We start from the raw sequence: 17,729 nt of genomic DNA on the forward strand, positions 1-17,729 counted from the left end.
AATTATTTAAATGTTATGTTTCAGTGGGTTACTACGTCAGAATTAAACAGCTAGATAAATAATCCTAAATTAGCAAGCAAGCTTTTAATCCCGTTAAATCCGTTAAATATTATTTAAGTAATTAAATAACTTAAAAATAATTACTTGGGTACTGTAGAATTACACAACTAAGATACTGTAGCTAGATAGAAAACATATAATTAATATAATTTATGAAACAGAAAAATTATATTAGTTAATGTATAAAGGGGACATTATGTCACAACTAGATAAAATAAGCTTAAAATAAAATTATTTTATATTAATATCATATGGGTTTATTCTTACATTCTATAGAAATTAAAACATGCACATTATAATAAAGAAGGGGCCATCACAACTCGAACGGCTGAATACAAAATACCTTTTATACAAACTTCACTATAAGCTTATTACGAGGGAGTAAATAGCCTAACGAATAAAATCTATACGACGTGATTGCATGGTGTTAAAAGTGCGGCAAGTGTCTTTCGTGAAAACCCTGAAGGAATGCCCGAGAGGATACAAAATCATCACGTTACTTCACAAGTATTTGTTAATTTTACGAGTAGGGGTGAGGGCATCTTTACAAGTTTTTACTATTTATTATATTACTGAAGAAGTTGTGAACTGCTAAGTAAAGATATCAAATCACATTTCAATTCAATTGATTTATAAAGAAATATGTATTTTTATTTTATTTATTTATTTAATCACACTCTTGTATGATACAAGATCCGCCAATTATGGCTATGTATTTATATATGTATTTAAAAAAATAGAATCATGATTTTAGAAGTACTCAAAAACAAGTTTCAATGTTGTTGTTTTTTTTGTCAATAATTATTGTTTGGTGGTATACAGTAGACCTACACTGAAAAAAAAAGACCCGCAAAATATGGACAAAAAGGATTGTTTGTTTGTTTGTTTGTTTTTATTTTTTGCTGATATAAAAATCAACAGTGGTACAGAAAATATATATACATCAAAAGTCGCAGACTTAACAAACAACAAAATCAGAATAAAGACAACAACAAGCAACGAGTAGGAGCAAAGGATAACCCTCTAAACCCGGAGGTTTGTATCCTGAGGGGTCCCGTACAGGTTGACTTGAGAAGAATATTAAAATTACACTTGAGATACACCCGGCCCATGACAGGAATAAATGACACAAATAGTAGAACATGCTAATGACGATGAAGTGTGTTGATATACACTTGCACTGATGAAGGGCTAGTGTTGGCCGTAAGCTCTGCTAACTTTTCTGGCTGTTTTACTTTATCGTTTTGCTTTTCGCTTTTTTTTTTATATCTCCATTTAACCAGCCACTGATCCCACAGCATTGTAATTTTTTCAGTATTTTGCCTTTGGTTTTATACAAATATATATATATATATATATTATAAAGTAAATGGTCTCCCATAATTTTCTATGTCTCCTTTATAAATGGCAGAAGTGGTCCTGTTCAGTCTGAGTGAGTGAGTGGCCGAGCGGTTAAGACAGTGGAACCGTAATCACGTAGTCATAACATCGGCAGGGGTTCGAGGCTCACTCACTCCATGGTTCTGGTGGTAGAACGAGTCTTCTCGGATAAGGACTATAAACCGTAGGTCCAGTGTACACAACTTGCTCGTGTGCACTTTAAAGAACCTAGTACATCTTTCGAGACGAGTAGGGGGTTACCCGGGTGCATTAGTACATCACAGCCACTGATCACCAACTGGGCCCTCTGGGAGATCAGTCTTTGACTGAAGAGGTCACCCAGTATAAAGATAAAAAAAAAATAAAAAGACAGTGTTCCAACTATTCCATTTTCAGATGGGGTAGAAAGTTAAATGGAAACTCAACTGTACTTCTTGAAACTATACTACTTTAAATGTTTGTATAAAAATGAATCAGTAGTTATTGTGTGAGACAATGATCCTCATTGCCAATTATATATATTTGGTGTTGATAGGGTTCATTGCTAATTTTGTATAAATGGATTTAAGTATACAATTTTTACTTTTCCTGTTGAATAAAATGAAATAATGCAAATGAGATTTCAAAAACAAAAATCCTGATATTTGTTTTACTCGATGTGAAATTGATTGTATGTTTAAAAAAAAAATAAAAACGTCAAACAGTTCTTGATGAGTACGTACAAAATATGTTAATTTCATATAAGGCAATATTTCCGAATCAGAATATGCATGGTACACCTGCAACTGTACTGTAAAACACCTGCTGATAAAAAGCAATGACAAACAAATCGGAACACATAAACACACAACAATTTACATTACAAGTAGCAACACAGACAAAATATAGACAGATTACATAATAATCATACACTTATAAACCACTCAACATTTAAATTTTAAATGTTTTTTGTACATCCATATATGGGCTAAAAATATATAATTGAAGATTAAAAATTACATTTTTTATTAAAATTTTAATTTAAGCATCAATATTCAAACATCAATATTGGTCTAATGAATGATATTCTAAAGCAAGAAGTCACATGTTGAAATCAAGCTAAAGACATTTATTAGATTGCGCAAAACAACAAAAAACTTTGATAGAAATTAGCGATTATCCCATCCTTTTTTCATTAAAAAATTATTTTTTTTATATTAATTTGCTTGTTCATTTTATATAAGTATTTTCTTTATGGTTATTTTTTTAAGGCTTCACAAGCAGTTCTACAAGAAATGAATGCATATGGTTAGAAGAATGCACTGGTAATTACATACACAATATAATGCCATAATGTCATAACAATTTTTGATTAATTCCTAAAAACCATAATATTTAATATCGCAAATATTTAATCAACAGCTGTTGATGCTCACTTACCCTTGGAGACTCGTCCACAAGCAGAATTGAACACCGTTCACAGCGAAGAAGCGATATTGTTAGCTCCAGTATCCGACGCATTATGCTAGAGAGTGTACTCTGCTCTTCGAATATCACCCTTGCTAAATCAAGAAGAACCTAAAAAAGTACACAAAATAACATAACTAAAGCTCTGTCCACACTATAAACTTAATGTGACAACAAAATGTGATGTGCCCATATATGGACATGTATAAGTATGTATATCACTACCATCACATTTTTTTGTCAAACTAGTTTGATAGTGTAGACAGGGCTGAATATGTATATCTTCTAATTTATCATTGTCATTATCAGCACTTTTAATGCTCTTTTTTATTTCAAAAAAATTTTGTTTTATAAATATGTGGCATTTAATTGCTTTTTTTTAATCATTAGTATTGCAGTCAGGATTAGAACCCAGGCTTTTACAATTGGTAAACAGCCACCAAGCTACTGTGTCACTCTAATAACCGAGTAGAATCTTATATCTACAACAATGCTACTGTCTAATTTAAGTAAGTTTCAAATTAATGATAATTGGTTGTTATTCCTCTCTTCTTAGTATAATTGCATTCAATAGAACTCCTCATAATAGTGGCATCTCACCCATATTGAGGTAACACCCATATTGAGGGAAAACCCATATTGAGGTAACACCCATATTGAGGTAACACCCATATTGAGGTAACACCCATATTGAGGTAACACCCATATTGAGGTAACACCCATATTGAGGTAACACCCATATTGAGGTAACACCCATATTGAGGTAACACCCATATTGAGGTAACACCCATATTGAGGTAGCACCCATATTGAGGTAACACCCATATTGAGGGAAAACTGTTTTGGTATTGAAAGTGTCCCATAAATAAGAGTTCTTAATACAGTAGTAGTACAGTACCTTGTTGCGTTTCACTTCCAGCATGGCACGCTGGTACAGACGAGCATTATTAATACCGATTCCACAAAACTGCAAGTATTGTTCAAACACCTGTAAAGATAAAATAAGTTTCCATGTTTATTTGAATAAACACCTTGTTTTAAATACATGCCGCTCATTAATAAATGCTCCCCAACAAACCCCTCAGAAAAATTTCTTTAACAAATAAGCGCCCTTGAGTGTTTATCTGAATAAATATGGCAATAGTCATACAGTAAATCTTGTATAAAAATTGAGCAATTATAATTAAATACAAGGACACGTTGGATTATTACTTTTCAACATCCGTAAATATAATTGTTATCTGTAAACGTGACATCTAATACTCCGATGATAGTGCGCAATTAAATATTTTTGAAAAAGTGAAAAACCACATGTTTATTGGTAATACTCTATTACTGTATGTCCACCATAAAACTTAAATTTTTGTGGTTAAGTACGGCTGCAAGCATGTAGGTAGGGGTCCGGGACCGCGACAGAACGAGAACGGATGGGGACCCTCTAAAGAAATTGCATTTTATTTGTCAGGCATTTGTATGATTTTTTTTTTTTTTTTTTTTTTTTTGTTGATTTTTTTTTTAATGCGCCTTGAGCACTCTTGAGTGGAATGTGCGCTATAAAAATCCTGTTATTATTATTATTATTATTATTATTATTATTATGTAATTCTTATATATAGATCAGCCAGTATTTATAATAATTTTTAATTTTCAAGTCTTTGTTGGGACCAGCTTCCCAGACCATTGACAGATGCTTCAGTCCTAAAGCCCATAAAGTTCACCCTCATTTTGATTCACTTTAACTGTATTTTGTCTTTATGTCTTTTATGTGTAAACTGACTTTGGGGTTGGGTCAACCGGCTCAGCTACAGTGATTACGTTCACTTAGGTTGACGCTCTTCTCCCTAATTTCAGTTTTTTTTTGTTATGTACAGTACATACTGAAAATGAAATAGACCGAATAAATAATGAAATAAAATGAAATGAGCATGACAGCGGTTAAGATGCAATGTTTAAATTATAAATGGGTAATAATTGTAAGTAATTATGAGTATACGAACCCCTGTTAATGGGACACTTTAGTGGCTTAACAAAGTGCTCCTTAATAAGGGTGTCCACTGAATCTACTGTATCTACATAATGGTGCTATTTTAAAAATAATTTTTAAATAATAAATTAATAAGACCATTATCTTAAACATGATTAAATAGAAACATTTCAGTTGCTTTTTCTGAAATTATTAAATGGCTTTTCTGGTGTATGTAATGATTTATGTTTAGCCCCTAGATATATTGGATTGGTAAGGTTGTTGCCCTGTAATTTCCTCTAATTATGCATTTGCATGGTTCTTTTTTTCTTTAAATTTGCATATTATTACTATACTCATGAGATTTTTCATCTTTATACAAACTACCTACTGTATGCTATTGAACTCTACCAAAGTGTACAGTAGGAACGTTGACAAAAGTCAAGTTACGATAGTTGCTTTCCATAATAATGTATGTGTTAGATAGGACAACACAGGACAAAATCAAAGAAAAGTACTGGTATTTAACTGTAGAAATTTATCCTAGTTTAAAATTTTGTCAGACTTTGTGCAAGACGTTTTTTCTTTACAGTTTAGGCGTGGTCATTTTTTTTTTGGAGAGTCAGAACATAAATCAAAAGGACAGGACAATAAATCTAGTCTTTGAATATGATTGGCGGATATGTTTCAAGTTGTCAAAATGCTACATCAAGTAGGGCAGGTTTAAGCAAATAGAGTCGGCAAACAACGTTAGAAGACGGAGGTTTTACCTGTCAACAGACATGGTTGCCATTGGCTACAAGTCATATGCGTACAACATGTACAGTATCTTGACATGACACATTCGACAATATTGAAGCAAAAAAATATATACTAATGGTGCGTACAACATAGCTAATAAATTTCTCAATGTTACTGAACATAAAACTATGTTAATAAATTCTCAGATGTAGTAGGAAATAAAATAGGTAATTGAAAAGAAACCTATCCAATGTTTTATACATTTGTGTGTTAAATGTATAAAATGTGTACGGTATGTATAAAAAAAGATTATAATGTACATACATTATTGTTCAACAATATTTTGCCAATTTTAATTAATTTAAGATTCAATGACGTAAATAGAAAATTTTTCTTTTAAAAATAAATTATTAATTCATAAATTTTCATTTTAGTTTGAACTCCCCACACAGGTTCTTTAAATAAAACATTAAAATAGACCATCATGACAATAAGAATTTATTAAATACGTTAGTATCTAATTATAGAAACAAAAATTATCTAAGCTATGCTCCATTTAAAGTCATTATGACGAAATGTAGAGCTGATCTCATTCAGTCTTTGCAGCACTACCCTAGAAGCTACAGCATGGTGCTGCCAGTACAGCTCTGCCTTAATGATCCAATTCAATCTGTTTTTGCGAATTAATTACTATTATGAATACAATATTTTTCTTTTATAATTATCCAATAAAAAGTTTAAATTAAATTACTAATAGAATTCAATTGTGGGGGAATATTTACATAGATCCTGCATTTAAAATTACTCTCACAATATGTGACAACACCTAACTTATTACCAAATGTTAATAATGGACAATCAATGGTGGAAATGGTTTTGATAATAATATTAATATTTATATTATATTTTATTTTTAGAAACTTATTTTGTGTACCTAATTTTGTACAAGAAATATTTTAAATGAAAGAGAATGGTTCGTGAACAAATTTTTAATTTTAGCCTAATTCCAAAATTTTGCTTTTACAAAAACAGGTCCTCTTTCAGTATATAGATGGTAAAGGATATGTACAGCCTTACCACATTTAAACATCATTTCTTGTCACTTAAGTTATAAGCATTGTTTGGCCATGGTTATAGAGCTTGGATGGGTGACCATGTGGGAATATCAGGTGCTATATATGGAGCTGGGGCCCCATTATGCAATTAATACAAAACAGCAATGCTGACCCTTATGGCAGCCCCTGCATCTAGTAGTATCTGCCTCAGACCATGGAGAAAGTAACTTACTATATTTCTCTGGACAGTCGGCATTGGACACTGGCATTGGACACTGGCACTGGTTGGTCCTATCATTATCAATGATTGATTCAAACAACAGTAATAACAGAATTATCTATGTGAATCCTAATACTCAACAGACATGAAATGTACAGTATACTACTGATATCGGGACAGTGAACAGATTCAGCCACATTTCCTACACCTAATAATTTATATTTACTGTATATCAATTTAACACCAAAACAAAGTAATACAGTCGCTACACTTAATAACAATTATTTACTGTAATATCAATTTAACACCAAAACAAAGTAATACAGTCCCTACACTTAATAATAATTATTTACTGTAATATCAATTTAACACCAAAACAAAGTAATAGCAGGTTGAGATAGATTGTTGTATAAAGTCTACATGTAATACCAATACTCAATATACCCTTCACGTAACCTATGATGTTTACATAAGACCTTTCACATTAGACATTTCTATGTTTGCTTAACCGCTTTACGCCTCTATATAAAAGCAATAGACATGGCTTTGGCATTTTATATATCAACTCAAAATCTGTCAATCTTGTGTGAGCATTGTGAACGAATAAACTTATCAGTCAAGATGACCTATTCATTATTGTATATTTATATGGAAAAATATGCTTATGGTGTTTACAGCTACTATAGGATCTGATGCATATCAATACATAGGCCTACAGAATGACATTTTCAGTTGCAGTTTAATCTTCTAGCAACCAACCAATTGGGTAATTTTATTTTGAAAAAAAGCAACGGTTAACAACAGTTTATGTTCATCAGAAATGGGGGTAATTTATTCACACGGCCTATTACTCAGTTAACAGGCAGAAACAGGCAAAAAATAATTTGTTTTAAACTATTAAACCAGATTTCTTGACATCAGGATTTGGCCTATGGATATACAATAAAATATCTACTTTGTACTCTATAAATTATTTAAAGGAAACAGTGCTATAAGCAGTCACAGACAATTATGAATATATGCGTAAAGAGCTCTACCAATTTGATTATACAAAACATCTGAAGGCAATATAATCAGGTGATATTCCCATCGACTTCCCACGGGACACCGATACTCTTAACACAACACTTGGATATTAGGGAAAAATCATTTTCTGTTTAATTATCTTACGGCACCTAGGCAAGTGATAATGGATTCAAGGCATGGAGGGAAATCATGTTAGCATAGGATATTAACACTGTAGACTGTTTTGCAAAAAAACGATAATTAGTTACATCTAAAACATTCGGGCTCTATTGGTGCTTTAACTGGCGCCTGTCCGCTTTGCACTTATATTATGTTGCAAACCTCAAACTGCAGAATTTACCTGGAATATACAAGTTGTTTTCGCACAAGTGGTGTGAATTCACAGTAATGCAAGAAAAAACATTATTACATCAATTCACTGAAGCTTACATTTAACACACAATGGACTCTACTTATTCAACCTAGGAATGCTTTTCTGCAAATCAGAAAAACTATCAACTTACAAACAACTAACTATCCAACTAATGTTTTCCAAACCCCTCAGTCATCCATGTGTAAGTTTTCAAATAGCTTGTGTTTATGGGAAATCTTTAGGCAATTTGTAAAAATGAACGATAGATATGAATAAATCTGCTCACATTTCATCATGGTTAAAGACAAGACAAGCTTTTTTTTAGATTTTGATTGTTCTTTACAAAAACTACTTTGCTGCAGCTAAACACTAATGTAGCCTGGAAAAAAAACTAGGATACATCAAGGTGCAATGATGTCCCGCCTTAGCCATTAAGTTTGTGTTAAGCAAACAATTACTAAAAAAAATGCAAACAAGAAAATGAGAGACAAGGATAACCGATGTGTATACAAATCTGTGTCCCGAATGAATTGTTATGAAGATACGACAGTATACATTGGATGTATACAATGAACAGAACATTGCCAGAAGGTGACGACTTCAACTAGACGTGTTTAATCAAGAACAAAATGCAAACAACATACTATCGATCAAGGCATTGGCAAATTGTAAACATAGGTTTAATGAGCACCTCACAATTCTCCTTGAAAAAGAAATGTAGTAAGAAATTTATTAAAAATGAAAAAAGAAAAATGAGATGTTATTATAAAGACAATGACAATTCAGATGAATCCTAATAGTGGAATCCTAAATACATGTGCTTTCAAAAGCAGATGACCATCTCAAAATATAATTAACCACAAGAGATCATTATAGTCTATTTATAATTATATGGCTTCCCTCAATTAGATAACAAATAAACCCAATCCAACAAACAAAAATAATTAGGAAAAAACACCTGATTAATTTGTTATTCAAAGAAAAGGCATAGAAAACTGGACAGGCATCCTGTACAGTGTAAGTAACTGGTAAATACAATGTAGCGTATTGATAAATTATACTCAATTTCGTGGCAGCAAAAACAGGACAAATTTTAAATTAGATGTCAAAATGGTGCCTTTGAGTCAATTACCGATACATCTTGACTGTTTGATGAGCACATCACATTTTGGATGAAGTTTTTTTAACAAACCACTCCTTATTATATTAAATGGTTTTTTTTATGGGAACTTGAAAAAAAATTTGAACAGAAATGCAGTCTAAAAAATATATTGTTTTAAAAATCATACAAATAAACAGTTTTTTTTTATTACAGCAGAAAAATTCTAAAGGCTTTTTTTTTTATTGTTTTCGCTTTATCAGTGGTGAAGCTGTGTGTTTATTACCTTTCTTTTCAAACAAACTTCAAACAACAATAAATATTTCTAAAACCACAACAATTCACTGCCATCAAATAATAGAGAATACAATTTTTCATATGCTACCAGAATCCCACCTGACGTTCAGTAATAGTTTTAATAATAAGGTTAAAAAACTTCTTTGAAAATTTGACAAGTAAATTAAGAAATTCTGGATTTCTGTCTTCTTACAAGTAAAGCTTCACTAACAATCAGCATGTCTATGGCCCGATCTATATGCAAATAGTAATAAATGCAATTTATCTTCCGAGACTAGATAACCATAATACATGTGAATGCGAATGGATACATTTTACATTTGATCGTTGACAAAATTGATCGTATATGAATTGATAGAGCATGCAAAATAGTAGTAGCCAATGGAAATTGAAATTATGATGCTGAATTAGTTTACAAGATGATTTCTAATCTATAATTTTCACTTTCATTAAAAAATATATGGTACAGTACAGTAGAGAATTAAAAAAAAATTTTTAATTTTGTTATACTAGCCAATTTGAAGGGGATTTATTTAAAAATAATTTTCATTTTATTAAAGAACCAACAAATTCTAAAACAGATGACAGGTAATGCTATTAAATGTACAGAGAGCCCTCTAGAGGTTGTGTTCTCACTTCTATACAGTAGGTTTTCCTACTGTTGGTTTTCAACCCTGGATTTCCCCTTCAAGTTCATTTCATTTTCACAAGATGTCTGCGAAGTAGGACGGAGGAGCTACCAGTTCAAATTCCAAGCAATGCGTACACAGAACTCTGTCAGCTCTCTATCAACTGACCAGTAACCTGTCATGTAAGCTAAAGTCGTCGATTGGACATCTTCCTAATTGCAATCCAATTAGGCCATGGAAAATAGGTCTGTACACCAGAATTGTTGGACAGAAAGTTGAAATATTTTTATCAATGTAGCACCCAGATTTTTTAATTTCTTAATTTTGATGACCATACCATACATCATGATCAAGTACCCTTTTACACCATGTTTAATGGCGGGAAATTTAATTTTTTTATGTTTGAAGACAATGTCTTTTTTTAATCCTTGTAAAAGTCATCTTTTTGATAAATAACTGAGAAAAATTTCTATAAAAAAATATTGTCCCAATATCAATCCCACCCTAACCCTCATATTCCCATCTTATACATTCATTTTTTTGTTGCTTAATATTTATTTTAAAAGGTTATTGACATGTTAAATGTAACTGTTTAATAATTATTATAATACTTATCTTTTGTATGTTAATTCAAATTGTGATAAGCTATGATTAGCTATATAAATAGCTACAGTATGCGCCTTATTACCATTTTGCCAATTATTTTGTTATCGTTGACAATAGAGAGATTAATATTTATAAATTCTGAACATGGTTTTTAACAAATATTTTTTGAAAGCCAATTAGTGTGATTTTAAATTTACTTATTTTAATTTCATCTATTTGTTCCACAGTGAAGCTCTTTTGCTCGAAAGCCAGAAGTACCAGAGATTCATTACAATCTCACTCTTAGTAAATCCTTGAGTCATGAATACTCAATTCATTCAATCTATGTGATAATTTTTAATGACAGTTGCTACTGTATCATGGACCTACAGTACCTTGTTATTAACTCATGCTAATTTAACTGCGACAACAGTTCAAGGTAAAGATGCGATAATAACCTATGTGATACTTTCTTTAACACATTTTCTTAATATGTTGATCACCTTATTATAGGATAAAATAAATATTAATTATAAGCACATGCATCGAAGACAGTTGCAAGCTCATGGTTATATCAGAGCAAGATAAAGTTTTAATTCATTTAATTATCAATTTTAATTTGAAAATTACAGTACCTTATTAGGAACTTGCTATTTAAATTTAACCTTTAAATAATATTAAAAGAGATTTAAATGGTCTGCAATATTCCAATTTCATTTAGAAATTGTATTGACTCACTGTAGGTTGAACTAGCGATAATAATATTCAGTTTATATGGAAGTATGTGTATTGCATTGTGAGAGGTTCTCTGGGCTGTCCACATACGATAGACGATTTCAACATAGTCAACCATGTATCATAATTTACAATTTACCATGGAGGATAGACAATATTAGACTGTGCGTCAAATTCATTGTTTCTTATTAATAATGCCTGTTTTCTATCACCATGGTTGACTGATATGTGTCTAATTAATTCTGTTTTTATATCAATACAAACCTGCCAATAAAAAAGACACAACTTCAACTGCGCAGCAGAAACGTGAACAATTTAGAATTAACAAGTTTGGTGTTTTAAACAGGCCCAAGATCAAACAGTAAACTTCAGTATCTAATTCAATTAAAATTACCATTAGCAAACATGACTTAAATACAGCCCAAAAGCAATATTTATTAGGAAAAGAACAAAAAAAAATAATTTCAAGAACCCCAAGGTTTTATTTTACATTTGAGTAACAATTTGTGTTTAGCTCAATTAAAATGTAACCTTCAACAAGAAGTCCGCTCGTCATGTCAACAAACATGCATTTTAGAAATTTAAAATGAAAAATTAATGTTTATATCTTACAATCATCTCATTTCAATCATCTCATTATCATCAATTTTATTTATTTAAATACACTATCAAAGATATTCGCCCCAAAGTGGGTACATCTCCCCCAACTACTCAACCTCCTGATCTAAACCCACTTCAGGCTAGTTTTTAAATGCTGTAAAAATGTCAGTGCAATTATGGTCACTTTAAAACCTTATTACCTTCTGCCAACTGAATTTTTGTACTCTGTATTCTTTTTTCCGAAAATAAAAGATGAAATGAAATGAATAAAATTATTATTACATTCAGTTGATTTGTACCTGTAACCTTTCACGAATATGATAGGGTTTTAACCATTAGACCACAGAAGATAAAAGAAGACAAATATCATACTGTACCTGTTCATCAGTCTCATCGAATGCCTCTGGTTTATCGATGCCGCCAAGTTTGTTGATGACCTCCGCCACACCGATGACCTCTCCGCTAGGATCTTTGATCGGCATGGATAGCATACTACGCGTTTTATACCCTGTGCAAAGGTCGACTTCACAATTGAATCTAGAATCCTGTAAGAAATAAATAAACAATTAATTAGTACTGTACTCTTATCTTTATATTACATTGACGGTATTAAATTAAATAATTAAATAAGACTGAATAATAATGATAAACATAAATAATAATTGAAAACGGATTAATACATTGATGAAACAAAATTATGTTACCATAAAATAAATATTAAATTAATAACTTTCTTAAGTTAAGAATTTAATAAAAACGTTAATAATAAAAAAAGACTCTTTATCATTCGAAAATAATTGTCATTGCTTAAATAAATAAAAAACAATTATGTAGGCGTATATAATACTTGAATAATAATTTTTAATGATACATATTTATAAATTAAATTTATTCAATTTCTGAATTTAAATAACATCATTGCAGTCAAATTAAAAAAAAATTGTTGATTAAATACATATTGATAAAATCATTTATTGAAAAATGATGTAAATATTATGTATTTTAAGTCAACTACAGCACCTGCATAAATATATAATTATAATAATAATATGGACTAAGATTTAACTTTCATATTTCAAAATAACATGATTGAATAAATTAGATGTTGATTTTGAACAAAAAACAGCAATAGTAATTACATTTAAACTACCTGTATAATAACAACATTATAGGAAGAATAACTTATTATAATTTGCATTATTGATGACAAAATGGCAAATATAATCACCCATGCATTTCTATACCTTCACAAGAGGTATTTTTACAGTCTCTAATAGTGTAGCAATGACTTACTGTATATAATAATATCAAGGTTGAAGTTGAAAGTATACATAGACTACTGTAGCTTCTATTAGCATTACATTGTAAGAAAACATATATTATGGGTATACACAGGATAATGTACTCATGATACTAGATAAAAATAAACATTATTTTACTACAGTAAAATGCTCATGGTATAATGATGTGTATGAATATAGTTTTATCAAAACTATAAATATCATGTTTAAACTATTTATAATATATTGATTATTATTATATGCAAGTTCCACAAACATTTATTAAACAAGGAGATGTACTGTATTGGGAAGATAATGGACCTAACTTTGAGATATATTTTTGAGGTTAAAACCTGGTTTTTACTGGGAGGAAGGCACATTATTTATCATTCAAATTTTGTTTTAATCGAAAAATGTTTATATTATAGTTTCTATTTCTATATATAAATACTATTATTTATTAGTTTATAATATTTAAATCGTCTATTGTTCTGAAGGCCTCGGTTAATGATCAGCTTTTGCCACCCTCGTAAAATATAACTTAAAAAAAACCCCAGCATTTTCTTGTCAACAAAAACAGGATAATGTGAAATAATGTGTAATATTCCCAACATGCAACACAGGTGCAGTGGTGCATGACTGAGCAGTGGGCACGACCTCAAACTAGCGTACTGTCTGATTGGCCGATTAGATGGTCGTTCTCAACTTGCTTTTTGAGCTGTGAATGTGTTGATTATCTAGTTTTATCTATGGCATGATCAGATCAACATTAAAGGTTGGTAAGATCCATCACCGGTCGGTAAGAGCCATCACCGGTCGGTAAGAGCCATCACCCGGTCGATAAGAGCTATCACCCGGTCGATAAGAGCTATCACCCGGTCGGCAAGAGCCATTACCCGGTCGGTAACAGCTATCACTCAGTCGGTAAGAGCTATCACCCTGTCGGTAAGAGCTATCACCCTGTCGGTAAGACTTACTACCAGGTCGGTAAGAGTCATCACCCAGTCCGTAAAGAGCTATCACCCTGTCAGTAAGAGCTATCACCAGGTCGGTAAGAGCTATCACCAGGTCGGTAAGAGCCATCACCCGGTCGGTAAGAGCCATCACCCGGTCGGTAAGAGCTATCCACCCAGTCGGTAAGAGCTATCACCCAGTCGGTAAGAGCTATCACCCAGTCGGTAAGAGCTATCACCCAGTCGGTAAGAGCTATCACCCTGTCGGTAAGAGCTATCACCCTGTCGGTAAGAGCTTTCACCCAGTCGGTAAGAGCTATCACCCAGTCGGTAAGAGCTATCACCCAGTTGGTAACAGCTATCAACCAGTTGGTATGAGCTATCAACCAGTTGGTAGGAGCTATCAACCAGTTGGTAAGTGCCATCACCCGTTCGGTAAGAGCCATCACCCGGTCGGTAACAGCCATCACCCGGTCGGTAACAGCCATCACCCGGTCGGTAAGAGCCATCACCCGGTCGGTAAGAGCCATCACCCGGTCGGTAAGAGCCATCACCCGGTTGGTAAGAGCCATCATCCAGGTCGGTAAGAGCTATCACCCAGTCGGCAGTCGGTAAGAGCTATCACCCGGTCGTTAGAGCCATCACCCGGTCGGTAAGAGCCATCGCCCGGTCGTTAAGAGCCATCAGCCGGTCGGTAAGAGCCATCGCCCGGTCGTTAAGAGCTATCAGCCGGTCAGTAAGAGCTATCAGCCGGTCGGTAAGAGCTATCACCCGGTCGGTAAGAGCTATCACCTGGTTGGTAAGAGCTATCACCTGGTCGGTAAGAGTCATCACCCGGTCAGTAAGAGGTATCACCCAGTTGGTAAGAGCTATCACCCGGTCTGTAAGAGGTATCACCCAGTTGGTAAGAGCTATCACCCGGTCTGTAAGAGCTATCAGCCGGTCGGTAAGAGCTAACACCCAGTTGGTAAGACTTACTACCAGGTCGGTAAGAGCCATCACCCAGTCGGTAAGAGCCATCACCCGGTCGGTAAGAGCCATCACCCGGTCGGTAAGAGCCATCACCCGGTCGGTAAGAGCCATCACCCGGTCGGTAAGAGCCATCACCCGGTCGGTAAGAGCCATCACCCGGTCGGTAAGAGCCATCACCCGGTCGGTAAGAGCCATCACCCGGTCGGTAAGAGCCATCACCCGGTCGGTAAGAGCCATCACCCGGTCGGTAAGAGCCATCACCCGGTCGGTAAGAGCCATCACCCGGTCGGTAAGAGCCATCACCCGGTCGGTAAGAGCCATCACCCGGTCGGTAAGAGCCATCACCCGGTCGGTAAGAGCCATCACCCGGTCGGTAAGAGCCATCACCCGGTCGGTAAGAGCCATCACCCGGTCGGTAAGAGCCATCACCCGGTCGGTAAGAGCCATCACCCGGTCGGTAAGAGCCATCACCCGGTCGGTAAGAGCCATCACCCGGTCGGTAAGAGTCATCACCCGGTCGGTAAGAGTCATCACCCGGTCGGTAAGAGTCATCACCCGGTCGGTAAGAGTCATCACCCGGTCGGTAAGAGCCATCACCCGGTCGGTAAGAGCCATCACCCGGTCGGTAAGAGCCATCACCCGGTCAGTAAGAGCCACCATCCAGTCGGTAAGAGCTATCACCCAGTTGGTAAGAATTACTACCAGGTCGGTAAGAGCCATCACCCGGTCTGTAAGAGCTATCACCCGGTCATAAGAGCCATCACCCAGTCGGTAAGAGCTATCAGCCGGTCGGTAAGAGCTATCAGCCGGTCGGTAAGAGCTAACACCCAGTTGGTAAGAATTACTACCAGGTCTGTAACATTAGCAATTATCATCTTGTCAGTAAGACTGTTTTTAAATAGACCAAATTCCAATAGTTCCTAGTTTATTGTTTTATTAACACAATTAGTATAAACTAGATTTAAACTTGCTAACTTGACAACATGGAATTTAGTTTTTTTAATAGAACAAAGTCTTTAATGATTCCAATTGTTATTAAACACAATGATAAATTACCTGACACTGTTTATTTTTAGCAGTATTAAGATACTTGATACTAAATATTACCTTGATTTATCATCAAGACTAACCCTCTTTAAAAGAAAAATTAAGATTAAGCTATATCCTAAAAATGAGTGTTGTACGCCTAGCAAACAAACTACTTAAATACCTTAGAATAATCCATACAATTTAACCGTTACTTTATATCTATAAAAAAAATCCTTCATCTGACACTTATGCCAAATGATAGGATTAGGTTTTTGATTATAGGAGTTATTCTACCTTGTGTGAGAGTAGGTGAAATAGCAGTATAAAACCTATAACTGTTGATAGAATCTTTCTCAACAATCTATCAATCTTCAACTTAAAGCTATGCATAATATACTTAAGAACGCCACTCATTTCCTTTTTTACATACTTATCGTGATAAAAATCAAAATGTTAATTATAATTTATAGGTATTTAGTATTTGCTGGTTTATGGTTGGCTATAAAACGTCACATTTAAGAATATATATGCAATAAAAAATATTCTTTTTTTAAGGGTATACGTAATTATGAAAAATGCTTGTACAGTTTAAAAAAACCACCTACTGTACAGTTGTATAGAGAATTAAACAGAAGTGTGGCACTTTTAGTTGGGCTTGAGCCTAGTACCAAAAATCTATAGCTTGTGAACATTGAAAGTTTCATATTTCCAGCAATCATGTTATTGAAGTATTAAATAAATTAATAATTTGGTTCCAAAATAATTTTTTTCATATAATTTTCAATTTATGTTGGAATCAATGTAAATAGTAATTAGTAAATCAATTGTGTTGCATAGCCCTGTGTAAATTATATAAATCATACTGTAACATATAGAAACAGTGGTCATATTTGGAAAATCATCTTATAATCACGTTGAGCATAGTTCATCGGCGAAAGTTCCGTATTTTTAGTATCTGCGACCTCTCGCTTACAGGGCAAGTTTTATACCACCAGACCACAGAGCCATATATGGTAGTATATTATTATCCTTTATAGATTTCATTAATAACAATTACTGTAGACAAGTTAAGTAAAATTACATGAAAAATATGATTTTGTAGGTAAATACTAGGATAGTGTATAAAAGACTAAATCAAACATCTGCTCACTACTGGATACAAATTTGAATTTGCACAGAATTCTTATAAAATCCTGTCTTTATATTTAAAAGCCGCAACGACCGATACCTACCATGAACATTTTCTTAGACAACTCCGACCTCCGAAGTCCAATTATATCGATCAATTAAAAAAATTATCTGGAGAG

The 17,729-nt window shown here is 33.4% G+C and overlaps 1 protein-coding gene across 2 annotated transcripts in view; it reads right to left on the bottom strand.

Annotated features, from left to right (window-relative positions):
• The window catches only part of LOC140050977 (dual 3',5'-cyclic-AMP and -GMP phosphodiesterase 11-like), an 87,973-nt gene that overhangs the window by 40,124 nt on the left and 30,120 nt on the right, over positions 1 to 17,729 (bottom strand). For both annotated transcript variants that reach the window (XM_072096020.1, XM_072096019.1), the window contains exons 3-5: positions 12,566 to 12,733; positions 3,785 to 3,874; positions 2,860 to 2,997 (exon numbers count right to left, since the gene is read on the bottom strand). In XM_072096020.1, the coding sequence (XP_071952121.1) occupies positions 2,860 to 2,997; positions 3,785 to 3,874; positions 12,566 to 12,733 (396 nt within the window). The remainder of the gene's footprint in view (positions 1 to 2,859; positions 2,998 to 3,784; positions 3,875 to 12,565; positions 12,734 to 17,729) is intronic.

Source organism: Antedon mediterranea, chromosome 6 (genome assembly GCF_964355755.1).
Source record: "Antedon mediterranea chromosome 6, ecAntMedi1.1, whole genome shotgun sequence".
NCBI lineage: Eukaryota > Metazoa > Echinodermata > Crinoidea > Comatulida > Antedonidae > Antedon > Antedon mediterranea.